This window comes from Callionymus lyra, chromosome 6 (genome assembly GCF_982586985.1).
Source record: "Callionymus lyra chromosome 6, fCalLyr1.hap1.1, whole genome shotgun sequence".
In the NCBI taxonomy this organism is placed as follows: domain Eukaryota; kingdom Metazoa; phylum Chordata; class Actinopteri; order Syngnathiformes; family Callionymidae; genus Callionymus; species Callionymus lyra.
In genome coordinates, this window is record NC_141823.1 from 21,024,527 (window position 1) to 21,052,472 (window position 27,946).

A 27,946-nucleotide genomic window follows, 5' to 3' on the forward strand; every position below is an offset into this window, starting at 1 on the left:
TTGAGTTGATAATTAACAGGTATTCTTTTTAATTACAGCTTTTACAATCATCATCATTATTGTTCTCATATGATATTCAATGATCAGCACTACTCTCCAGTAATAGGAATTTCAATCATAAGACAATTTTTTTCAATGTACACATACAAGTAGCATATCTTAAACGTTCATAATTTTAAACAGATTTTCTTTTTTTTTCTTTTTTTTGCCAAATGAAAATTACCATCAGTCTTAGAACTAAGTATGAAATGAACATCATTTAATACACACATACATACTGTACATACATACATACAATAGAAGTTATCATAAAAAAATGATAAAAATAAAGTACACACATTGTACAAAGTCCTTACGCGAGCTATCACATCGGTAGATGATCAATGTCATGACGTTCACTCTAAAATGGTTGATTTTGGCATGCAGTTTAACACAAATGCTCCACGTTGATGTCCCACTTTAAAGATGAAGCACGTCTTATTCACATTTGTGCATCTCGTGTCTTTTATGGCTTCATAACATAAAACATCCTGGTCGCCCGTCGTAGAACCTCCACAAGTGTTCGGTGATGCCGCGGCACCGGACCGGCCTCGGGACGTACCGCCCTTGATTCTCAGAGTCAGTAATGCCGTCTCACACAACAGAAGATGGAGTCATGACAAGTCACTTTCTACAGATTCATACAGTCATGCCACATTTATGGGTCGCTTTGTTTGCTTGTGTGTGTGTGTGTGTGTGTTTTTTTTTTTGACATGTGTGTTGTTGGAGGGAGTGGAATGAACTAACAGACACTCACGCATTGGTTTAGCATTCCAATCCATTCACGCTTTTGAATAAAATATTTTCTAAAGTTGATCATCTTCGTAGATTTTCATCTTGAAATTCTTTTTTTTTTTTGTTCTCCAGAGATGATTGTTGGGTTCAGGAGTCTTGGACACAGAGCAGAGAACATGTTAGCATTAGCTGGAGTGACATCGACGACACTGACTATTAAAGTTATTGTCACCTTGTGTGCTTTTCTTTTAGCAGGAATACGTCCTCACTGACGCAGACTCGCCTCTTGGACCAGAGTTAACTGAAACAAATGTGTATTTTATTATCCATCCATCCATCCGTCCGTCCATCCATCCATCCATCCATCCATCCATCCATCCATCCATCCATCCATCCATCCATCCATCCATCCATCCATCCATCCATCCATCCATCCATCCATCCATCCATCCATCCATCCATCCATCCATCCATCCATCCATCCATCCATCCATCCATCCATCCATCCATCCATCCATCCATCCATCCATCCATCCATCCATCCATCCATCCATCCATCCATCCATCCATCCATCCATCCATCCATCCATCCACCCATCCATCCATCCATTCATCCACCCATCCATCCATCCATCCATCCATCCATCCATCCATCCATCCATCCATCCATCCATCCATCCATCCATCCATCCATCCATCCATCCATCCATCCATCCATCCATCCATCCATCCATCCATCCATCCATCCATCCATCCATCCATCCATCCATCCATCCATCCATCCATCCATCCATCCATCCATCCATCCATCCATCCATCCATCCATTATCCATTTATATATTTATCCATCCATCCATTATTTTGTCAGTTCTTCCATCCATCCACTTATCCATCCATCTGTCTGTACTTCCTTCAAACCCTTGAACTATCCATCTGTTAATAGATCCATCTATCCTTCCATGAACCATTATTTTGTCCATCTTTCCATCCATTTTCCAATTCATCCCTCCATCTGTACATCCATCAAACCATCCATCTGTCTGCATGTCGAACATCCATCCTGTGAACCATCCATCTGCTTGTCCTTACGTCCGTCCATCCATCATCCATTCATTCATCCATGTATTCATCCGTCGGTTCTTTCATCCATCCATTTAACCATCCACCTGTCTCTCTGTCCATCCATCCATTCATCTATTTGTCTGTCAATCCATAGCACCATCCATCTGTCTGTCTGTTGGTTTCTCTATCCATCCATCCATCCATCCATCCATCCATGCATTAATCAATACATCCATCGATCAATTTATTATCCATCTATGTATCAATCCATTTAACCACCAATTCATCCATTTATCCATCCATGCATTAATCTATCCATCCATCCATCCATCCGTCCTTACCTTCACTCTGAACTTTTCTTAATGTAACAGAGGGAGTTGAGATTGCAGAGGCACGGAAGTTGGCAGGTAGAGTTTCTGAGGAGTCAGAGGTCACACTGCGAAGATCCTTCTCCCTGAACATCTTCCTCCATGATGGCGACCGTGTAAATGTTTTTGTGCCGTCCTGCAGAGACAGTGAGACAAGAAGAGGTTTAAAACCAGTGCAGTGTGATTTGCAGGTGCTAAGAAGGGTGTGTTTGACACGTGTGCTTTACAAGCTCCGTCATTATCAACACAAGTCAATGTGATCGCTTTAGCTGAAGAGAAACAGGACAATGTGCCATGTTACCACACACACAGTCACTATAATTGTTCAGTTGAATAAAAAAAAACCAAGGACATCTTGTAATAATCTTCAATTTTACAATAACAGTCACATCGTACCTCATCTGGCCTTCGCTCTGTTCCCATGGAGATGAGAGTGTTGTATTCTTTCTCTAGAAGCTGCCTCGCCTGCAGACAGAAGACACACATGCGGAAGATGAAACTTTAGACTTGGTCACTAATGTGACTTATTGTTTATGAACCTGTGTGTTCTGATTTGGTATCTGAAGAAGAAGGGCCAGGTCAGTGTAGTCGAAGGTGTCGTCCAGAGCCAGGAGCGACCCGTGAACTCCACTTTCCAAGAGGTTGTCTGCGAACTCCTTCAGGCCGATAGATTGTACCCAACACATGACTCGCTCGTTTGACCAAACCATGACGTCTGTGGAGAAGAAACACACACACAGATGGTCCTTACTGTATTTCAAAAAAAAAATGTACTATTGTTTTTTTTCAATGTTGGTACATGAAGTTGCCTTTACCTTGGTTATGGTGTTGACTATCATCCCTTCTCCTCTCCAGCTCCTTCCTGTCGTAGTTCAGACGCTTCAAGCACATGATCCCGTAGTGAAGGCTCACCCTGTTCACAGCAGTATCAGTTTAGAAACACATTTTTAAATTATAAAATGGTCTTTCTAAGAAACCAATGCCTTTATGTTTGCTCCATTACATGAATATTATAATAATATAATAAAAACTCAGAAGTTTCTTCTGCCCTAAAAGTCTTGAAACCAAGACATGACAAGAGAGTGCGTGCTGACCAATATATTTCGAGACATGATTCATTATTTATTTTAATAGAAGTATGTGAAAATCCAGATTAATTTCCCATCCACAGTCTTGTGCGTGCATGTTCAGTCTATTGCAAATAAACTGTTTATATAAGTGACATCAGAGACAACAGATGTCACTTAAATAAACCAGGACGAATAAACCAATAAACTTGACGAATAAACATTGACGTACCAAGAGTTTTCTCATTCAAAAGTTCTTACGTGAATATTTTGATTTCACCAGAAAATTGTTTAATTTCACTGAAAGTATTTGAACACGGATGAAACTGTTTGGTTGACTAAAGTTAAAAAAACTCTACAAATGTACCTATGTTTTATGTTGTGTTTGACATGATTGCGTATTGTTCGAAGCATGAGATTGTGAAAAGAATTTACTGTGGATGAAAATATCAAATGTCAAATCAAGATGTGATTGAAAATAATTAAATGAAATAATATTATCAGTTCAACACTAAATTAAAATCATTATTAAAAAACTGATTGTGGACATTTTTTATGACATAAAACATTTATTTAAATACATGCATTATGTTTGAAATTATCTGGTCTTCTGTGGTATAAATATGTTTTTCAGGTCATGTGTTCGAATCCATGAATTTCTCTTCAATAAAAAATGTATATCAAAGTTTTTTATGAAACCGTGTTGACATGTATGAACCGAGTAAATATTAGCACAATATGTATGTATATAAATAATAGATGACAAACCTATGGAAACTGTCCACCATCTTCAGTTGGCCCCTCAATTCTTTCTTGGTCAGGTGATCGAGCATCCGGGCGTCCACAAGAGACTCCATGAAGTAGGAGCGGTACTGAGGCAGTCCCAGACTGGGCAGCCACTCGTTTCCTACCCACTCATGATTCATGTCGCCATAGGCTAAGATCTGTCAGGAAAATAATAATAGTCAAAATTATTTTACCCTTGATGTTTTAAAATGTCTTGCATCATGGACAACCTAAACAAATCCTAGAATTTTCTTATGGAGACCACATCAAATCTATCTCCAGTGCACCAGAATATGTAAACTGTTTATATTTCTTGTTCAGGTATTGTGACGTTACCCTTACTTCGACAACAGGCAAAATGGCTGCCCTGGAACTACAACTCCTTCAGGGTTTTAACAACTCGAGGAACCAGCTGTATCTTGTTAAAGTATTTGAATAAAATCAAGTTTTTCAGTTAAAAACAAGAGATGGATAGATTTAGATTTAAAATACAGAGATCAGGGTTTCCCTGTTGAGGCCAAATTGTACTTATAAACACCAACTTATTCCCTGGTTTCTTACAGAAAATCATCACTGTATCGCTGTATAAACCCCAAGTATGAAGCTACTGAATGCTTTCCATTTGTGTGTTGAGCCTATTTACTCTTATTGTGAACGGACCACTTCCTGTTCTGCTCTTGAGTTCTGTATCTTATCAACAAAACATAACAAATGCCAGAACGTTCATGCATTTTATTGGTCATCAACAGTTGTATTCAGGGGCAGATCTAGACACATATTTTTTGGGGTGTCAGGAACTTTTGAGTGACGGCAATATGACAGATGTATTGGACGTTTTCTTTCCTGCTCTTTAGTACTTTTCTGATTGAAAATTTGGGATTATTTCTTTGTTTTCTCCTAAAACTAATTCAGGAATAATGTCATATTTCTCTTGTATCTGTCTAAGGATGATGTAGGATATTTTGAATTTCCATTTTGTGTTGAGATTCTGACTTGTTATGAACACATTTTGTTGTTTTAATCTCAATCTTTCGACTTTTGTTATCCAGTTGGAAGGTTTTCCTTTAGATAATAATGACTATAATCATACCCTCTGGAGTTTATCAAGACAGATAAAATCAATATTTAAAAATAAAGTTATCTCTAAATGATGACTAAAGCAAAGAGAACTAAACGTACCTGGTCCCAGCTGAACTCTTTCACCTCCTTGTAGTTTGAGAAAAGAAAGGTGATAGGAAAGGCATCAAGAGGAAAAGTGTGTGTTTGGGTGTGCGTGTTTGTGTGTGTGTTATGGTACAATAGCAGATAAGGAAAGATTGAGGGAGGAAGAGGGAAGGAAGAAAGAGGAAAAGTCTGGTTAGTGAGTGAGAATTAGTTGGAAAAATACACATCAAAAAAGGAATAGTCAGGAAAGGTGTTGTCACACATGCCTGATCAGAGACAAAGAAACACAAAATGCTCATGAATGTCAGAGAATCAAAAACAACATGTTTGTTCTTATTCAAACATCTGACTTATTGGCTAAAATTCTTGTTCAAATTAATCTGAAATAGTGTCTTACAGGTTTGGGGGCGGCACTGAGCGACTCCATCTCAGCGTGTGTCATCCAGATATTACTAGTTGACTGCGAAGACAGAGACCTTGGATTGTTATTTGACATCGATCTTCATTGGGTTTAAGTTAAAGCGATAACATACCGATCGTGTGCTTGCCGGGGCAGACGGGCTGGTGAGCGACACCATTTCCTGGATGGCCAGACGGAGCTTGAGCCTGTGCAGAGGGTTGCTGATGCCGATCTCTCTCTGGATCTCTGTGTCCGACAGGTTGGCCATGATGGCGCCGCTCTTCACGTTGGCACGGCACGCCGCCACGTACCAGGCCGGCATCCCGACCCACAGCTGCAACAGACATCCCATAGTCATCCCACGGATTCATGTTTGGATTGTTGCGTCCAATGGATTCAATACCTCAAGCCATGTCACCACAGTTGGACCGTCCCATGAAGCAAACGGCAGGCCTTGGCGACAAGCTTCCTCCAGCAGGTCGTGTCTAACGTGAAGACAACAATTTCATCAGTCAGTTAAGTTAATTGTTGTTGAACCCTTGTGTTATCTCAGGGTCAAGGTGACCCAAAGGCCCAAAAACAAATGTAATTGTTTTATCAAGGTATAACACAAGGGATAAATTAAGAACCATTGTATTGTTTAGGTTTGGGTCACCTTTACCCTGAAATAGCACAAGGGTTAAGCTCCAAACAGTTTGCTCAACTGGAGAATCAAAACTGCTTTAACAACTTATAATCTCATTTAAATAGAAAACGTGGGAAGAACAATCTCACTTCTTTTTGCTCCGACGGTCTTTTTCCACAGTTCCGGTCCCCATTTTAGCCAGGCCTAAAGGATCTGCGGACCCGAGGTCATCTGAGGGTGTGGAGGCTATGATTTGAACATAAGGTCAGTATCTTTTGAGGCTTTTTTTTTGGACACAATAAGAACCAGTGGCAGCGCCAGGGAGTCACTAGGTGGCGCTATAATAGCCATAACAACCACCCAACACACCAGAGAAACGTCTGACATTTTTTATATTTAAATAATTATTTAAATGATTACTTTAATGTCATGTTTTGAATAGTATTTTTCATGTTGTGTGTAATATAATTTACATAGGTTTACATTGGTAGACTCATGTAGATAGATAGATTGACTGTATTAATCCCTCTGGAGATATCCTTCGGGAAATTGGGTTTCTAGATACGAGTGCGAGGGATGACAAAGTGCAAATATAAAGAACATAGACCAAAAAGAAATAATGCAAAGAAAAGGATAGAAAGGAAAAAGGATGCAAAGATTCACATAGAATAACATCTCTGTTAACTCTTATAATAACTCTGCTCAAGGAACGAGTCTATTAGCTTTGCATTAATTATGTATCTCATATCTTTAGCCCTTCTGTTGAATAGTATTTGTTTGTTAATGTGGTTGTATATACTTTCATACTGAGGGTGGTCTGATGCGACTACTGGAATCTCTGGAGCCGCCACTGCTAAGAAAATTGGAAGTTGAAGACTGACCCAGTGATGCAGATTCACGACCAGGAGCTCCCATCCTCCCTTTCTCTTTCTTCCCAAAGAGACGTCCGATAGACGACTTGATGCTTTTCTTCTTGCTGGCTTTGTGGAGAGAATCCTGGCTGGCAGTGATGGCCCCGTCAGCGGAGAGACTGAGCACACCGGGTGTTATAATTATGGATACAGCTCCGCCGAAGATCTACGGGTCTACCTGCGGAATTCCCGGTGATCGTCCAGACCGGCTCCAGGATGAGTGTGCGTCATCCTGTCCAGGCGTAGAGCTCGAGGAACAGGCGGCGGCGTGGAGTCGATCAGGGCGAGCGCTCGACATTCCTCGCCCTCTTTGCTGTTCTGTAGATGGGAGAGCAATGGATGAGTGACGCGGGGATTCCTACCCTTCCAATGTCGCAGCGGTACCTGACGGTCATTCTCCCGAGCCGGAGAATGGGGCAGTCTTGGGGTGGAATGTCCAGAACTGGGCGGAGAGGGAGATGCCAGAGTGGAGGAGGTGATGGAGGGCGTCATGTAGCCCCGGCCCATACTGTCCCGTCCTCCCAGGGAGGAGGGAGGGTGAGAGGCATCGAGGGCGACGCTGCTGACCCGACTCTCGATCTCCTCCGCCCTCAACTCTGTGCTTTCCTTTTCTTCCTGAATGAGCCTGAGACAAAACAAGGTTAAAATGCTTCCTCTCGCCCCCAAATATTAAAACATTCAGACTCACTTAATCTCTTTGTTGATGGCCTCCAGCTGCTCCTGCAGCATTATGGCCAAAGTCTGTACATCAGTCTGCCCGCTGGGGGAGAGCAGGTCCGACCCGAACAGAGTCTCCCTGTCGTCCTCATCATCAGAGCAGCCGCCCTCCACTCCACCGTCATACCCCGGGCCCATCATCGTGCCGCTGTCCCAATCCCCGTACTTGGAGGAAAGAAAGATGAAAAAGCAATAAGAACCATTAGGAAGGATGACAAGGACCACATCATGGTCCTTGTCATCATCAACATCATCATTATCTTCATCATTTTTACCATCATCATCATCATATTCACCATAACTGTCATCATCATCGTCATCATTATAATCATTATAACTATTACCATCTTCATTCTCCTTAACATAATCTTCATCATCCCTTTCTTCACCATCATCATCAGCATAATCTTAATCATAATCATAATCGCTGTCATCCTTATAATCATTACAATTATCACCATCATCATCATCGTCAACATATAATCATCACCCTTATTCTCATCATCATCATCCTCATCCATATCATCATTGTCACCATCATCATCTTCGTCATCTGCATCATCATATTCACCATAACTGTCATCATCATCGTCATCATTATAATCATTATAACTATTACCATCTTCATTCTTCTTAACATAATCCTCATCATCCCTTTCTTCACTATAATCATCATCATCATCATCATCATCATCATCATCATCTTCACCATCCTTTTCACCTTCATCATCATCCTCACCATCATCTTCATGTCATCATCCTCATCATCCTAGGCATCATTATCATCATCATCATCATCATCATCATCATCATCATCATCATCCTCATCATCATTATAGCCATCATCATCCTCATTTTCATCATCACATGAGCCAGATCAGAACAGTAATCTTTTGGACTGATGTTGATCAGGCCTGGTCTCATCATCACGACTAAATTAAAAACAAATCAACTCAATGTTATGCCTACAGCAATGAAAACCAGAACTATCTATCTTTTATACCTTGTTATCATCTCTAGATGATCCCCAGCGTCCGCGGTGGGTCCGCCTGACCACCACGCTCCCGGAGGAGTTGCTGTATCCAGCTGGAAGTGAACCACCACCCTGTGGATACCGCAGCTCAGAGGCACTTCCCGGGAGAGAGCGTCGAAAGAGGGTGGAGGGAAGTGAGCTGACGCTTCCCGCCCTGCGAAGACATTTACATTTAACGCTTGAAAAGTCTTCACAGAGACAAATCTCATCAATAGCCTCTATTTCTTATCATACATGCTTGACAGATTGGTGAATCAGACTAGAGGCCATCAGATTAAAAAAGTTTTAAGGTGGAATTTTCCTCACCGGGAATAGGAACCTGGTCGACCTCTTAGCTGATCCAGCTCCAGTTGGATCCGCTCCAGCTCAGCAAGGAGCTGCTCCTGGAAAAAAACAAGCAACAACTGTAAGAACTCAGTTTTGACAGGAAATAATTGATGTATATTAACAAACCTTATTAGCGAGAAGGTCGTCTTGTATTTTCTTCATATTGGACAGCTCCTCAGAAAGAGCATTCTACAACAAAAACATAGTCAAAAATAAACGTTGTATTCTTCATTTTGATAGATAATCATTCTGGTGTTCTCACCTTCTCCTCTAGTGCTGCCATCCTCTCTTTCAGGTGCAGCTGGAGTCTCTCGTTGGACTCAGACAGCAGTTTGTCTACAGTGTCTGACAAGCGTTTGTTGTGTTCATCGTTCATCTTTTCCCGCTGCCTGGCCTGGAACCAATGGATGTCATTGCAGAGACTTTCCAAAGACCATCATTTGGGATATTAGTCATCTTTGTTACCCTCTGGAGCTCCTGGTTCTTCTCCTCCAGCTGAGCTTCCATTTGTCGTAGTCGCTCCTCGAAGTTACCGTGGCGTTCTTCTGCCTTTAAAGAAAAGCACATCTTTATGAATAGGTTTAGGGTTAGGGTTAGGGTTAGGGTTAGGGTTAAAGACCCTAGGGTTAGGGTTAGGGTCAGGCTTAGGGTTAAGCTCAGTGTATAGCGCATCGGCCATGGTATTTTTTTTGCCCATCAGCCATGGGTTTTTTTTGCCCCCAGGGACGCGGGATCACAACCCGCTCGAGACAATATTTTTTTTTTAGTAGGTAGAATAGGGCCCTACTGGCCCATATGAATGGATGATAATATGAGGACATGCGCCCATTCAATGGTATGACAGAGGGTGAATCGGGTGAAAATATGTATTTATTATAATTACTGTACTCGCCATAATATCATGAGAAATATATCTTGACAAATGTAACAACATTGAGATTATTAAAAAATATTTAGAGGAGGATGCGAATATTTTACTGACCAAGTTGTCGGCTGATAGGTCTAGGGAGTCACATGTGACTACAAACAGGAAGTGAAAAAAGTCGAGGTAAGATGAAGTACCTTGTTGAGGGCGGCGACTCTCTGGGCGAGTTGTGCCTCGATCTCGGGCAGAGTCTCGGCTCTCTGCAGGGTCTGCTGCAGCTTCTGTTTGGCCTCATCCAGTCGCTCCTGCAGTTGTCGGTTCTTCTCCTCACTCTGGACAAACAATGAAAGTTTAACCACGACGACTGCTACAGTGAGAAAAGATGCTAAAGGTGACGGGATGTTCACGCAGCTCTCACTTGTCTGTGCAGGGATTCCTTGCTGGCCAGCTCGTTCTCCAGCTTGTCTTTGATGTCATGGAGAGACGTGGCCTCCCTCTGAGCGCTGAGGTACCTGTGAGCAACACATGTATGGCAAGGCCAGAAAATGAACCAAACAGTTTTTGGATTTGATCTCAATCGGCCTTTGAATTCTGATACTGTGTCACATTCACATTTTTTTTTTTACAAACATTTAATATGAATATTTTGGTGATTTCTTATATTCCATAAGGCCCGAAAACAAAAGTGTTTGTGTTGTCTCTGGGTCATGTTGAACGACCTCCACCGCTGCATATATATATTTTAAGACCAGCAAGATCGTTCATCTTGACCCAAAGACAACACAAGGGATACCATAAAAACTTTGTTTCTGGGCAATTGGTTCACCTTGACCCCAAGATAATACAAAGGTCAAAACAGACAAGGATCAATTGAGGCAGGTGTCAGTCCAGCTGTTAATATTTACATCTTATATATTACAGTTCAAAATTGTCTATTTTAAATTTTATATGTCATTGAAAGCCATTTTGATGAGTATTAAGACTTCCTTTCATGTACTTTATCTGTTTTAAAGAAACACATAAATATGGTACACTCACTTTATTTATTTCTTTATTTTCACAACATTAAATAACATGATTATTTTTAACCACAAAATCCTGAGGCAAAAAACCCACATATTTACTACTATGTTATCTTGACCTTTTAAGTATATATTTTATTGAGTATTGTTTTGATTGTTTAAGCGCTTTGTGACCCTGGTCTGGAAAAGTGCTATATAAATATACATTTCTTACTTACTTACTTACTATGAAAGTTACAGATTAATTTCAATTTTGCAAAACTGGATTCCCATGATGTTGTTTATTTTTTGGCATTTTTTTTGTTTCCCCCTGGTCATTAATTTCTATTTAATGTAAACGTTGGTTCTTTAAGTAAAGTCATTTCAAACTCGTGGGTGTTACGAGTATTGCAGAATTGACAATAAAGAACTAATGATTATATGTTTTATTATTAATAATAATAATAATAACAAATAATGATCAACATATAAATATTCAAGTGAAATATACTGTGATATATAATTTTTTTTATGGTTTTATTAGATTCAATCATTTTACAGTCACATGACACATGCAGAACTAACAAGTTGTTTCTAATCAAGAAAGTAAACATGGTGGTTATTTAAACTGTAGCATCTGTTTGTGTTCTTCTCTAACCGTGCAGCTTTCATGCTGAATCTTGTGTGTGAAGCACGAGCATCATAACTAAAAGCTGACAGGTCTGCGTGCTTGTAGGTAGAACATATGGTCAGGGTGTTGAGTAAACAACAGCAGGTGCACCAAGAACTGTCGAAGAGAGGAAAATCCAAAATAGCTTCAAGACAGAAAGGTTTACCTGCGCTCGAGAGTGGTGATGCGCTCCTCCATGTCCTCCCTCTGACACAGAGCCTAGAGGACACAGACAACTTCTTGAGCATCGCTACAGTGTTGTGAATGTGTGCAGACAATGAGTTTAAGACAACACAGCTTCACTAAGAATCTGTAAACATGGAGGCCTGTTTAGAGAGCTCAGGGTCTCGGCCAGGAAGAGACAGATCGGACCAACAGACCTCTTTCACTTCCCTTTGGAGCTTCTGATTGGCCTCCTCTGACTTCGTCACCTCCCTCCTGGCGGCTGCAAGCTGTTCCTCTATTTCCCCGACCTGATGCAACACAGAAGGAGGACGGAGAGTGAACCTGAGCGAGGGGAAGTCCAGCACATACGTGTGACCACTGCAAGTCTCTTTGTTGATGGAGGAAACAAAACCTCAGAATAACATCTGGTTTACATTTTTCTCTTTACAAACGGATTAAATTAAATGGTATAGAATGATGACAGAAAGCTCAAAGACACTTAATTTAATACATGTAAAAAGGTATTGTTTCCAGCCAAGCTGTAGTTATCAATGTGACCACACGATGGGGTAGATGGAGCAGTTTTGTCAAGTTGAACTGGAATGTCTGTCTTCTACTTTCAATAGGTAGGAAAGAAAATTTGGCTGATTTTGTCAGAGTTTCCCTCAAAGCCACACATATATTTAAGTCATATTGCACAGAAAGAAACAAAGGGTGTTGACAGTCGTTATAGTGTACTCTATTGCTGTTGTTACATTTTTTAAATAAAAACATTAAAACAGTTATTTTATAAACATGAATATTAAAGACACTTATTCACTCCACGTTTTAAATACTGCATCCAGGTTCATACTTTACCTGTAAAATCACAGAGCGTCCGTTTTTTTTATAGATGGACTGATGAGGTTTTTATGAAACATTGTCCACTTTTGCAACATTTTCAAAACCCACCAGATGGCGCTCCCTGCTCTATAATCTTTAACTGTTCTAAGAATGACGACATTGTATCGTGAAACCTCACCAGAGCCAGTAAAGACGCTATGAATGTTGTTGAGATTATGTTACTTTGCCTTCTTAATGGGGTTTCAATCTTCACTGTCTTGCTGGTAACTTATGAGAACATTTAACTTCAGATGTTCAATAAAAACCTTCATTTATTGCTCGAGTCATGGATATTTTAGAACTAGCTTGTAAGGGAGTAAAAGTTTAATAATTTAAGACTGAACAAACGGTTTTAACCAAGCAATTTTAAAACATAAAATAAAGAAAATGTAACATTCTGATTTATTTTTTGTGTAATAATGTGGCCCTCATGTCAGATTAAAACTAAACTTCACCAGGTAAAAGCTCTGCTGTCTATTCTAGTTCAAACTTTAGAATAAGTCAAACTTTATAATGTTGTGCGCCATTATTTTCTTCCCACAACTATAAATTGAACTTTTTATTGAATAATATAATGTATAAAGGAATGCTTTTTTGTCTTTAAAAAATATACATATATTTGTCTTCTCTTTCCTGAAAAACCTCCATATATTTATATTTTTTCCCAAAGTTCCTAAAGTTTATTGAGGGTTTATTTTAAAAATACATTGTATTTATATTATATTATAAGATAATAACATAGTTTGATCCTTGATATCCTATTTTCTCTTAGTGCAAGGTGTTCCGAAGGCTCTTTATCTAACTTCCATCTGGCTTTTGTCATGAAACTACATATGTACATGTCTTCCAGTATGATGTTTACTTTACACAAATAAGAATGTTTATTGTAATTAATATCAGTTTAAGCGGGAAGGGCAAACAATGTCAGAAAGTGAAGCTAGAAAGCCTCCAAACACACTGACCTGCCGACACATGAGCGCCAGTCTCTCCCTCAGCTGCGAGAGTTCAGCTCTCTGTCGCTCGATCTCTCCCTCCCTCTGCCTCTCCAGCTCGCTGTCCTCCAGGCCGGACGAGGGACCGTTGGGAAGTCGCTGCATTGACAATGGTGTCGAAGGAATAACAAGTTAGAGCGACGGCAGGTGGAGCGTGTCAAGAACGTGATCGAGGTGAGGAGTAAAGTAAAGAAAAACACACAGTGGGACCCATTCATCTACTCGCCGCTAACACAGAAACAAAAACAACTGGAACAAACATCCACAAAACCCTCCCTTACATCTTTCCCGCCGTCCACCCCTTGTTGACGTCTTTTAATTTGGTCTCTTAAAGAGATTACCTGCGGAGACAGACAACATCAGGAGGTGATTTAGGTTGATCTTAACTGGAAGACTGGACTTCTCAGTCATCGCTCTACCTCTTGAGAAGACGCTGCCAGTTGATCTTCCAACAAGGACACTCGCTCGAGGGCCACGCGAAGTCGCTCCCTGACCTGCGGGACGAGAATCATACAGGAAGTTTATCAATAATCAACATCCAATACCACATTAACTAGTAAACTTGTCAGGAATATCTTTGCACCTTTTCAATAACAACAACAAATTAAGTAGTTTTCTCCCTCCAGCACTAAATGTGTTATCAAACCAGCTACACATTATCTTGACACTGTGAATTACATGTAAGTGATAAGAACTCCATAGAAAATAAAATACTGCTACGACCTTACATAACTAATAATTGAAAGATGAGGGTCTATTGCAGATTTATTCTTAAGTAAAACACCCACAATTGTAATAGAATCATGATGGCCTTGCTGTATTGACGACCAATGAACTAATGTTTGTTTATATCCATCTTTTTTCTGCACGTTTCATTCATGAACTTGAAACTGAGACCCTCTTCATCACTTCTTGCAACATGGTATCTATTTTCTGACTTCTAGGTGTGTTTTTTATTAGTGAAAATTGTAAATAGTTATATTGGATTGTTAGTTTATCGAGCACATTTAAATGTGTTTTGGTTATTCTGGGCCACCGTAGTTTAATTTGCAGCTACTATAAGTGTGTGTGTGTTAGAACATGCTGAAGGAACAAATACAATATTTTTTAGCATTATTAAAAATCTAGTTCAGGGATGTCCAAAATCAATCACACAAGGGGCATTTTGGGCATTTTGGGTCGAGTAAAATATAGTTTTATACAAAGCTGTGACAGGAAGTATGAGTTTGATTGGGGAACCTTCTTTCTTGGAAGCTCTGTCCATTTTAATTATCTCTAAATTACTTTATAATAGTTTGTCTTTAAACCGGTTTCTATATTGGTCACAGAAAAAAAAGGAATCCACCTAATTTAATTATTTTTTTTTCAACCATTAGATGGTCCCTTGAGTTTGACACTTGATCTAGTGAGCTGCAAATAATTCCTGAATAAAAACATGTGACCCTGTTTAATTGTCAAGTATTATATAGTATATAATATGTATAACAGTTGATAATTATCTAGATGACCATATTATAAGTTCCTTTTACACTTCACGTCAAGATTGAACAACAAAAATGTGACAGAAACTAAAGTTTTGACGCTTAAAAAATGAACTAGTTCCTGCTCAAGTTGCACAAATAAAAACAGGATATCATCTCTGTTTGGTCATATGCTGCAACTACAACAGATCTGTTTGAAGTGGTGTTTCATATGTCTTTTTATTCTGTCTGTCGTTGCATTTGTGTGGCTCACAGAAATTCAGATGTTTTTATAATGATTTTATGAAACAAGAAGTGTCAAATATATTTATAAAAAAATTAAAACTGACCATTTCTAATTTTAAGTAGAATTTTTCCTTTTGCTACAAGAACTATTCTACTACCATATATTCAATTCAGTTCATTATGGGACCTGCAGTACAAAAAGAAGCTGTAGAAGAGATGGATCATATCTGTTTCTGGCTCCACCCACCTTCTCGTCGAGGGCCTTGTGGTGCTCAAAAAGAGACTTGAGGGCCTTGAGGACCTCCACCTCGCTGGAAACACCCGCCGGGGATTGGGTTTGTCTCTTCACCACAGTCATCCTCAGACTGCGCTCGTGTCGAGACACCAGACACTCCAGGTGCTCCAGCAGCAGCTACAAGGGAGGGAGGGGAGGCAGGTAGACGGTCAGAGAGAACCAGAAGAAGAAAGAGGAGACAGAAGGAGCCCAAGGTAAAGGCGGTGAAGAGTTTGAAGGGGGTCATCGTGATGTTTTCAAGAGAGAGAGAGAGAAAAAAAAGGGATGAAGAATGAGTGGGAGAGATAAGAAGTCAATGTGGACAAAAGAAGTCACGAAGAAAGTCACGAAGAAAAGAGGAGTAGAAAGAATAATCTTCACACCCACTCAGCCATAATGGTGAGGAAGATAACACAGAGGCTGTTACAGTGCTAATAAGCAAAATGGCTGCTAAACATCTTACACGTGTGTTGTTCCTCTCCGCCTTGAGCTCGGCAATCTCCTCCTCCCTCTCCAGGAGCTGCTCGCGGCAAACGTTGAGCTCTTTAGTCAACACGGCGAACTCCTGCGGAAAGGCATGAGCAGCATTGAGGGGCCCGTACAAATAAAGTGGCTCATCAAGAGGCGGGTTGAAAAGGACAGGAATAACCCAGGAGAGATCGGGGGATAGATAAGCACACACATGCACACGTACACAAACGTACTGCCACACCTGAGACACGCACACACGTACTGCCACACCTGAGACACGCACACAAACGTACTGCAACACCTGAGTAGGTTCAAGGGTCAAGGGTCATATGCGACTCTTCTATAGCCTGTTTCTTGCCCCAAATATAACATTGATTGATGTTAAAAATGTTGCCATAAAAAAAAGGTTTTAAAAGAATAAACACTATATATGATGAATACTGTGCAGCCACAAGTGAACCAAGGAAGCTCAGTACAGATGGTAACACAGTGGGTCCATTGGCTTTGGGCCTTGTCGTTATTAAGGATTATGCATATGTTCATGTCGGAAAAACAGTGATTCTTAGCTGTTGAATTCTTAAGAAATATTTCTCAATGGATTCAGGAAATGAATAATAAGTGTTGTTTAAGCCACTGTAGAATGATCTCTATTATTATATTCACAACAAAGTTGTTTGGATGGATAGAAGAAGAATGTTTGACTTTTCACTTGACTATTGCATAGTATTAATTCACGTCAAAGTGACACCGGTTCTGACATAAATAGTAACCAGTCCAAAAATTCAACACAGATTTCACTTATATTGGTTTTGGTGTCCTATTCCCTGCTGAAAATATTTGTTTTAAATGCAAAAATTTGTAGTTTATTTGAAAATATAAATATTTTAATTTCAATTTTATAAAAAAAATTGATTGTATTCAGTATATAAACTTAGAATTATATTTTTTTAATACACAGGCTTATTATAGAGAACACAATACAGAATAATATAATATTTCAAACTGTACATGATCTGTTTTTAACTGTCACACTGACCTTATTAATAGCTCTGTTAAAATTGTCTTGTCTTCTACTCAATTGTTTAAATAAGGCTGAATACAAAACAATTCTAAGAAACTAGAATTCAGTTAAGCTAACATTAATTTCCTCTTAAACAGAACATTAAGCATCATCTTCGTGTGTCAAAAAATGGTGGATTTGTGGCAGACAGACTGGAAATATGAACATAAAGGGGTATCTGTGGAGTTGCAGAGGAGGGACTATTTAACATTCACTTTCTAAGCGTCTCGACTTGTCACTGCAAAGGCTTACTGTCTCATGAGATCACTTCATGATGACACACACTTAGACAAACACATTCAGACTCTGATAACAGTGAGGAGCAACACTGTTCTCACGAGGAGAGGCTCTCAGCAGAGCCCATTTATCATCATCCAAAACTTACTATATATATTAGTATAATAGTTTTAATATATATATATATATATATATATTTATATATATATATATATATATATATATATATTATTTTTTTAAATTATATATTATGAATTATATTATTATATATTATAAATATATACACATATATATGTATATATATATTTTTATATATATAGTATATATATAAATATATATATATGTAGATATTCTTTTATGTATCTTTTTTTCTACATAATTTAGTTGCCCTTATCTAAAGCACTCATATTTTTTTAAACTATTTTCTTTAGTTTCATTTCTTTAGTATTATAATTAGAACCTTCATTTGTATAAATGTATTACACTGAAAGTTGTTGTAAATCGTTGCACATATGCACATGTCTTTTCCACAGATAACAATTAATATTGTATGCATTTTTTGCAACATTTTGTATTTTTTAAATAAAACTTTAATAAAAAATATATAGAATTTATATTTTATTATGATTTTAATCCTTTAGCATAGCCTCCTTTTTTATATTATAATTTATACAAGTCCTTTTTTGAAATCCTTCACACATCAAATAAACGTTTCTTCACTGGTGATGAATCCAACGTGGCACTTAGTTACAAGTATGACTGAATGCATTATGTCATTGTGACAACACAAGAGTGATTGTGACCTCTTTTAACCCCACCAGGACATCGTTTGACTGGAATTAGTTCTTCCAAATTGTACTTGGCGTTTCCAGTAAGGAACCATCACATCCGTCAAATACAGTGTTTATTATCTAATGTGTTCATATATAAATACATTTCCTACCAACCTAGTTATTTTGCTGTGAAATGGATCATTTGGAATTGATCCTGTGTAGATCTCTGAGTGTATGTGGGCTTCACCTGTACGGTTGGACTCTGAGCAGTTTCAGAAAGTCTACTCATCTTAAATAATGTAGCGACTCTTGCAAGGTTTTAAGGTATAAATTGTACAAAAGTGAAAAGTCTTCATGTCAATAACGCTTCTCATCCATCCTTGCACCTCTCCTCTCATAATGTCCTAGTGTGTGTAAAGATCACAACGTTGGATTTAGCAGTGTTTTCACAAATGTACAATTTAAAGAGGTTTTTACAAAGCCCTGGAGGTCACATGACTGTAAATGTTCTTGAGATATTCCCATTTTTTGATATTCTAAACCTGAGATAGCTTTGTCTTGTCATATTCTCTTGTGATATTAATATCTCATGATATTCGTATCTGAAGAGATACATGTCACAAGACGTGACAAAATATTTGTATCTTGTGATATAAGTATCTAAAGATCTCACGATATTCATATTTGTACTTGTGATATTCATACCAGGAGATATTCGTATCTGAAGACATACATGTCATAAGATATTCAATACATGCATGTATTTTTCAATATTTGTATCGTATGATATTAGCATCTAAAGATATTCATATCTCAAGATATTCATATTTTTTTTAAATATATGTACATGCGATATTTGACCAGGAGATATTTCGTATATGAAGATATTCAGGTCTAAAGATATTACTGAAATAATTGTATCTAGTGATATTCCTATCTCGTAATGTTCATATCACTTGATATTCGTCTCTTGTGATATTCTTATATCAAGATATTTTATAAAATTGGTAACTCAAAATATTTGTATCGTTGAAGGTTCTTATTAACCCCGGTCATTTTTTCCCAATGGGTTCGAAAGCGAGTCAAATTCAACTTTTCAGATGAGAGGTGAAACATCTTCCTACACAGTCCAATTGAATTTCTTTCAAACCACTTGTAAAAGATATTTGTATATCTTGAGATATTCATGTGTAACTATCTTGAACATGCTATAAGTAGGTCCAATATCGCCCCAATACAAAGGACAGAGAGCATTTATACCATCCTTTTATCAAATATATATACTTTTTTTTTAATCTTGTTTACTTAAAAAGTTATATTTATTGTAGCCATTAGCGACAGTATTTAGGTGGACAGAGAAAAGATGGCTCTGTTGATAGAAGATCTCCGAGTGAACTATATTTATCAATAAAATAGGGCGTTCCATTGAAGCAAGTAGACGTTTATTCTCTTTCAATATGTGGATATTGAGTCTAAGATAGAATCATGAAGTCTACCTGTGGTAGTGCGATTGACAGCTGTCTGGAGAGCGACTCCTTCTCGTGGCTGAGCTCTCGGAGTCGGAGCTGGGCGGTCCCCAGACTGTCCTGGGTCTCCCTCAGGTTCTCCAGCAGCCGCTCCCTCTCCGTCAGCATGTTGACCATGAGGGACTCCAGGTTGCCCGTGCTGCCGCCTTCATCCCCTCCGCCTCTGGGATCCCTCCCGCTGAAGCCTCCTCCTCCCATGGCTCCCCCGGTTCCCCCCACGCCTGTGCCCGCCGGAGACGCTGGACCTCCGCCGGTGCCACTCCGCCCATCCTCTGATATGGTGGGCATGACCTCGCACATCATCATGAGACCGCAGCTTTTGTCTTTGACTTCAGATGTGAAAGCAGCTTGTGTGCAAAATGACTAACCCTACGTTTTTAAACGAATCTTCAACCGTGATGCAAAAATATATTTTTTACATTTTCTTTCGCTGAAAAATATATATTATATATATTTTTTTTATAACCAATTCATCTTCATGTAACTATGTCACTAATTACCAATGTCGTTTATTATAATCCTAAGAACATCCTGAAGATCTTAACGCTGCGGAATAAGATAAAAATGTTTCCGAGGATGTTGGTAGAAGGTGAGAAGGAGGTGTTGGGGAAGGAGGTTGTTGGAAGGATGAAGCTCCTATGAGGTGTAGATTCTCACGGCGCTGGAGGTAGAAGCTGAAAAAGAGAAGAGATGCACATCAGAGCAAACTCTTGGTGAAGTTTGACGTAAACAAACATGGAGGTCCGATCAATCGGGATCATAACAAGACTCCTTGCTGTCTTTAACATCAGACGGTGTGTATTTCTCTGTGTGTATGACTCAAGAGAGTGAATTATGAACTGCTTAAAGCTGTAAAACACAACGTCTCACAAGGAACTGATCCGAAATGTTCCACATTCAAACCTCTATGTTCAATCTTTCCCGGCTTTGTGGAGATATTGTACGGATAACTGAAACATTGTGCGGTTTATTTTGGACTCAGAGCTCTTGTCAACATATAATTTACTGAAGCTGAGTTCAAACTTGGAAGTTTAACTTCCCTAAGAGGGCAAACATGCTGCGAATTCTGAAGTATGGAGCTTGTTTACAGGGAAAGAAACCAAAACGATGAATATTGTCAAAACTGTCACGATCCCCTCCAGTGACATTTTGTTTCGTGAAGCCATTTCCTGTCTTGTTCCTTGTTTCCCCTCGTCTGTCATAAACTGACATGGGGCGTTTCCAGATGGTGTGTGGCGAGGCCTCCTGACGGCACACGGCTTCCGTCAAACTGTCAATCAACCTCACTTCGTATACGCTGGATTTGCCATAGACCGGCTTCAGCTCGTTTTAGTGTTCTGCCTGGTATGACGGATTTCCCTCGATTATTGTTCTTTTATTGATCTATTATGATTTGATGATCTATTTGGACTTTCCCCGACTCCTTTTTGTTAATGTTCCCTGACAAAATAATCATCACAGCAAAGACTTTCATTTTTTATTTCTGAAATTTTAAAAGGACAGCTAATGTGTTGATTTAAGTGTTTTAAATAGATCTCGAACCTTTATTTTACTCCTCAGTATGTGTCTGTTTGTACAAAACTCTCTTTTAACTGAAATATTTACATTAGAAAATGTGCTTCAGCCCCGCCCACTGAAAACACTGTTTTTCTGGAGATAAAATCCTTCACTGCGCCAACTCTGCTGTGATTGATCAAGCAATGAGGTTTCAGAGGTGACATTCATTTTAATTGTAAGTAAAATTGCATAGTATTTTTAATCAAAACTTGCACTATTTATCTGTAAAATTATTGGAGGATGCTCAAACACTATGATACATTCCAGAGTTTACTGAAATGTATCATATTTGTGCTATAGATTGTTATTATAATGTCAGATGTGAAAGGGTTACTTTTTTTAACAATATATTAAAAGTAGTATAAAAAAAAAGTTCTTCGTTAACATAATGCAAATGTGTTTGGTCAACGCTGCTGTAGTCTTTATTGTCAATAGAAACATTTTTTTGTTCCCACATGTGCACTGGATGCCTCATGTGATTACGTTGGTTCTGGATCAGTGATGTTACCACGTAGAGGAAGAGGTCGCAGATTCAATCCTTCTTTCTCTCACAAGCTAAAAAATCTCCAATGCAGTTTGAACTTCAGTTTGACCGAGGATGCAACTTGGTTTAGATTGACTCGATCACCATTATTGGAGAGTGTTTCTCTACCTTCCGATATTCTCCGCTGTCTAGTCGACAATACTCAGGGGCTTGTCCTGCCTTTTATATTTCTAAGTGGTTTGGACTGATTTAGTGCTCCGTGCTAACGTCTTTATGCCACAGAGACTGGCAGCACAATAAAGAATTTCTTCATCCGACCGCAACGGAGCGTTTTGTGAATCAAACATATTGAGCACAAACTGGCCTTGTGTTTGTGAAAGCAAAGGCTGCCAGGGGTCTTTATTATTATATGGACGTCCAGGAAAATGGGGGCTGCGAGCTGGTAATTGGAGTGCTGATACAGCTCGGAATTAGCTGCTCATGCTGGTGAGCTGGCTCCCACACTTGGCATCCTCACTGTGTGTCTCACTAAAAAAACTTCCTTCCTTCCCTGCTGATGGATTATCACTGATGCAAAACTGAACTGCAGTTGGCTACATTTCTTTCAAGAGCACTTATTTAAATGGCAAATAAAACCAGGAACTCCCACCGGGGTCCTCTTAAATATACAGTATGGGAGTCATTTATTGATGATGGCGAATTACATCAAACCATAAAAAGATGATGAGACGGCAGGAATCATTGGATAAAATTCTGTTTTGTTAATTTTTCAAATATTGCTGACAGTGACTTTAAAAGCTACTCAGCATCAGATGAGGACAAATTGACAAAGTATGTGCCGCCAGAAGTAAAATCAGATTTTCAAAGGTAACTTTCAGATTGTACGACAATCACTTCCATTCTTGTTCTTCAATGATGTTTCTCATTGAGTTGATCTTTTAAGTAGCTACAAGTCACTCAGACAAAATGTAGGTCAGGAAAAGGGATGCAGGGAAAGAAATTGTATTAGCTGTCTCTGGTAAAATGAGTGAAATGTTGCTACATAGATTGAACTTGTTCTTAAATCCGGAGTGTCAATCATTCAAACTCGAAGATGAGGACTAGCTCCAAACATGGGTTGTCAGAGAAAGACTTCAATCTCTTCTAACTCTACCTGTTGTCTTTGTTTCAGAGCTGGAACAAATCATTTCCTACTGGAGTTTAGTCCAAATTTCTTCATTTTTAGTTGACATTCACAAGTTTAATTTAACATATTAACAAATTAATGAAATCTGAGGTTCAATGCAACTGTGATTTAATGTAGGTTTTTATTTTTCTGTACAAGATGAATCATAGTAAAAACTATAAGACGACACAAAAATGAAAGAATTCAACAATAGTCTGAGTGGATATGAGTGGATATTTCACCATATTTAATGTCAGACTCAGGTTCTATCCTTGTCAAGTATGTTTATTCCACATGGGCTGTATTTTTATGTTTATTGTTGCATCATTTGGAAACTTTTGGATGTTTCTCCCCCCCCCCTCTTTTGGTTTAACTGTCAAAGCAAAGTCTTATTCGCAGAGATTTAGGTTATAATCTTCGCCCAAGCATGGCTGAGCATGAATGCTAATTCGTTTTTAGGCAAAAGGCAAATGTTCATCTTGTTTGGGCGTCAGCTGTGAGGTCAGTGAGCTTGAGGGTCTCGCGTTTCTCTTCTCTCTCTCCCTGTCTTTGCCACTGTGTGTATGTGTAAAGAGAGTAAAGCGATAAGTAGAACACTCCAGTGTATTAAACCTTTCACATTTTTCGGGGGGCTGCACAGAGGAGAAACGCTGTCAGGTTGTACTAAGGCGCTCCCAGCCTTTAATCTCAGTGTCTGGAGTTTTTCGCATTTCATTTCTGCCTGGATTACTCTGCATATTCCACATTTATCCAACAGTTGCGACAACAGCCAACACACAATTAAACTACATTCTACCGATACATATTTCTGTGTTTCTCCCTCATTTAAATACAGCAATATCTCCTTGTTGCATAAGTCAAATGTTACAATAAGATGACAACTGGAACTCCTGTGTTGTTCTCAGTATTATCTTGACCTTAAAAGTATATATTTTATTGAGTATTGTTTTGATTGTTTAAGCGCTTTGTGACCCTGGTCTGGAAAAGCGCTCATAAATTCAAATTACTTACTTACTTACTTACTTAAATCACTCAAATAAACTCATACTGGCATTTTACTCAAATATTATTGTCCTATATTCATTTAAGCCTTAAAGTTTGATTATTTCTGTTGGCTTTTTCAAATTTAATAAATATAAATTGAATAAAGGTCAGTGGGACAGAAGAGCAAGTTCTGAAAATCTCATCCACAACCCATCCGAAATATGTCAAGCTACTGTGTGAGCAAGAAATCATCATTGATTCATTGAAATCTCTTTATATTTTTTACTAATGGATGCATCAAGCTGGCTAAAATACAATGAATTATTATGTTAGACAACCAAACTGTTAATATTATAATGTTGAGAGGCCAAAGAATATGCCTAAGATCTAAAGAGGCGCGGTGATCACAAAGATGTCCTAGACTTCTCGAGCGTGGTTCTCGTCTTGAAACCACTTTCTTTCATCTCGCTGTCAGTGTTCTATGGAATCAATGTGTTTTTTTTTTTTCAGTACAGGATTAACACAATTACAGTATTCACACGAGCATGCGCACTGGCCTCTCTAACTCCATCAGCAACAAGGCAGAGACGGTCGATCACAGTTCATATCGCACTACAGTGTTGACAAACTGACGAGGTTTTAATGTAAAGTAAAATGTTGTTTTACACGGTCAGGCGACCGTTTTGCAAGCAATTTAAAGCTACAAGAAATAATTTGTTTAGACATTATTGTGACAATGAATGATGTTTTGTTCTCACTGTGTGTCAGTGCTGATGTTGGTGTATGTGTGGAATTAGATCAACAATAATGCGTTTAATAATTATAACAGACGTGATACTAACCAAACCAACATTGGAATCATTACAAACAAAACAATGACCTTTATATAAAATGTTTAATGACGTGAGGGAGGTTTATGATGGTTTTGATCACTGACACTATATTTCTTCTAGCGATCTTGAATTATCTAATTATTTCATATTCAAACCTCGATTTAAATGATTTAAATCACCAGAATTTAATGTTTAAAAAATACATTTTACTGAAAGTTAAATTAAATGTGTGCAGAACACGTCTGTATACTTTAATTAATTTACAGTAAATTTGAATAAGATACAAGAAGGTGATCTATTAATTTATATAAAATAAACTTTGTTTGTTGAACAAATGTGATCCTGTGTGTGTTTGTTTAACTGTTATTATGAGAGAATGATGATGGTTTGATATATCAGCATTACAAGTTGCATGTTGTTGAATGAATAATTAAATAAAATACTATTTTACATTCTTATATTTGACGTCATTAAGTACTTAAAATGTTATAATAAAGATACTGGTTCAGTTAATAGTTCGTCATATCTTTTAATCGCTTTTAAAGTTGTGTTTTGTAAATTAACAAACTTGCATAAAACGGTCGCTGATCACTATAAAACAGATTTATTTTAGTTTTTTGTTTTTTCAATAGTTATATTTTTGAGCCTGATTCGCCACATTCGTCAAAACATCGTCAATTCAGGTTTGTGAATACTGTAGTGCGATCTAAACTGTGATCGATTGTTTCTGTCTGGCTGATGACAGAGTTAGAGAGGCCAGTGCGCATGCTCGTGTGAATACTGTAATTGTGTTTATCCTGTACTGACAACGATGAACTAATTAAATCAAGGGGACGCTAAAAAATATAAACATTCAACTTCCTGGGCACGTTCTTGTCAACATTTCCGACATAATTTCACATCAAACAGTCAAACGCATTTACATTGAGCTCACTCACAGGTAATGCAATGCTTTTGAATTGATGTTTCTGAAAGAAAAGAACGTAACTTTGAAACGTGGCAGTTGAAACCAATATAAAGCTCTTCAACTCATGAAAGTCTTGATTATAGTCTCAAAAAGTCTTTTTTCAGACTGGTTTGGTCTTGCATTGGTCTCCACACTGTCGGGTCTCATTAGTGTCCGGGTGTCAGTTTAGGTGTTTAAAACTACAGGTCAAGTCAAACCAGAAACATCTAATTCTCAATAGAACTTCCAAACCACAAATGGAAAACACTTCTTATTAACTCAGCGAAACTATTATACTCGGCCAAACCATTACGGAAGCAGAAATTCGAAAATGCTAACTTAAATCTGAAGTGCAAGGGTTCATGGGTAAACACCAACTGTGGACCACTTCATCCAAATCAACCACGACTACTGTAGCTCCAAGGACCTCCTCAAAGAGAAAACTTAGGTTGTAGGGAGGGTAAACGTACCAAGGATGACGTGCACGTTTGATATTAAGTTAATAAGTAAGCTAGCCCAACTACAAACTATTGTGTGTGAAAAGAACAAGTCTATCCTTATTTCCCATAAACTTTGAGTATTCTTACTATATGATAAAATGTAGCAGACAAGTGATAAAGATCATCTTGATAAAGGGTGTTGCCGTTTTTCACCGTATAGGATACATGTTTGTAAGCTCCATAATTTTGAGTTAAAACATAATTTTGTCTGTTTCACATATTTCTCATGATGTTAAAGTTGTGTCAAAGCCACACAAGCTTCACGGCATCATCTTCTCTGCACGTCAACGTGTTTGTTATGATGGCCTACATCGTGGTCATCACAATTATCACCATCCTCTCCTTCACACTCATCATCTCAGTCACAGTGTCTGAGTAAAAAAAAACAAAAAAAACATCTCAGGGGTTTACATAGAGGAAGAACACACAGCACAGGGTGTGCAGACGAGGGCTGGGGGGGGGGGGGGAGTTGGTGTCTCTCCACAATGGGAACTACATCCCTGCCATCAGTGTTATGGGGCCGATGTGTGAAAACACCTTCCCCTGTGGGAACAATGCACGCATGTTTGGATGGCATTTCTATATAAAAGCAGAGCAAAATCTCGGCACTAATAACAACGGACACCCCCCCCCCCCCCCCACCACCACCTCTAATACCATAAAACTGCCCCCTCCTTCCAGCCCCTCTGGGCAAGAAACGCATCATTGGAATCGATAAGTGATTGTCGGCAGCTGGGAAAGAAGGAATGAAAGCAGCGCTTTTTTTTTCTCTTCCCTTCTTCTCCTCCATTCCACTGGCATCCACTTAGGATGACGAGGATGACATGACGACCATCTATAGACCCCCCCCCCCCCCACCACCTCCCATCACCACCACCACTCTTCTCTGGGTGCATATGGGAGGCAATTCTGTTTATTCTGACTCCATCTTTTATTTAAAAAAAATGACAATTAACGGCAGACAGGAAGAAGATGACGAGGGTACCCCCCCATCCTTCCTCCCATCCTCCCTCCATCCATCCCTCCCTCCCTCCCCCCGACACCCCCGCCCTTGCTGTGAAAACCACACATTTTTACACAAAAAAGGCCGCGTATTTCTGGCACACGTCGCTATCCTAAAGTGCAGTCGCCCGTGCAAAAAAAAAAGCAAACCCGGGAGAGAGAGACGATCATTCTCTTTTTCTCCAACTGTCACTTACTGTAGATGGAGCGGGAGCGAGCGTGCGCGTCCTCAATCCATCGTGCACACCTGCCTACTAAAAAAAAAAAAAAAAAAAAAAAGCCTGACACTGACGAGCTGTATATATATATATATGTTAACCGTACAAAACATGTACGAGGCGCGACAAACACATCCTCTCCATCCTTCCCCGAGCATCCGGAGGAAAGTGGGTTGCGATCACGGGGCGGCGTGGACCAGCATCCTTACCCCAGTCATCGCTTCTTCCGACGGATCCGATCCACCCCCAGCTACACATCCATCTGTTGGCGCCGGACTGAACCCCTGATTTTTTCTCTTTTTTTTCTTCTTCCTTCCCCGTCTCGCTTTTCCACATGTAAACGTCGAGGAAGGAGGGGGGGACGTGGGGGGGGAGACGGTCCACCACCTTCCCACTGACTC

The 27,946-nt window shown here is 39.1% G+C and overlaps 1 protein-coding gene across 1 annotated transcript; it reads right to left on the reverse strand.

The window, feature by feature from the left end:
* On the reverse strand, positions 1-27,929 carry LOC148077532 (liprin-alpha-3-like). The gene is made up of 32 exons (XM_087794181.1): positions 27,755-27,929; positions 19,827-20,530; positions 16,253-16,354; positions 15,763-15,927; positions 14,229-14,303; positions 14,091-14,150; positions 13,780-13,908; positions 12,151-12,243; positions 11,937-11,989; positions 10,518-10,611; positions 10,297-10,431; positions 9,700-9,783; positions 9,497-9,628; positions 9,361-9,423; positions 9,214-9,290; positions 8,878-9,061; positions 7,846-8,039; positions 7,542-7,782; positions 7,336-7,475; positions 7,128-7,276; positions 6,396-6,492; positions 6,025-6,106; positions 5,755-5,955; positions 5,619-5,681; positions 5,237-5,263; positions 4,040-4,215; positions 3,020-3,117; positions 2,744-2,919; positions 2,601-2,669; positions 2,178-2,340; positions 1,007-1,075; positions 1-929 (listed from the first exon to the last, which is right to left on the reverse strand). Exons 2-31 carry the CDS (start codon positions 20,160-20,162, stop codon positions 1,023-1,025), a joined length of 3,711 nt encoding a protein of 1,236 aa, XP_087650307.1. The 5' UTR covers positions 20,163-20,530; positions 27,755-27,929; the 3' UTR covers positions 1-929; positions 1,007-1,022.
* Between the last annotated feature and the right edge of the window lie 17 nt (positions 27,930-27,946).

What these genes read in the sequence shown, in the direction of transcription:
- LOC148077532 (XM_087794181.1), bottom strand. Translation starts at nt 20,162, where the DNA reads ATGATGATGTGCGAGGTCATGCCCACCATATCAGAGGATGGGCGGAGT. An exon ending in ACAAGGCCCTCGACGAGAAG is followed by an intron (nt 14,304 to 15,762) that starts GTGGGTGGAGCC and finishes CTCGTCCCGCAG; the next exon opens with GTCAGGGAGCGACTTCGCGT. An exon ending in TAGTCAACACCATAACCAAG is followed by an intron (nt 2,920 to 3,019) that starts GTAAAGGCAACT and finishes TCTTCTCCACAG; the next exon opens with ACGTCATGGTTTGGTCAAAC.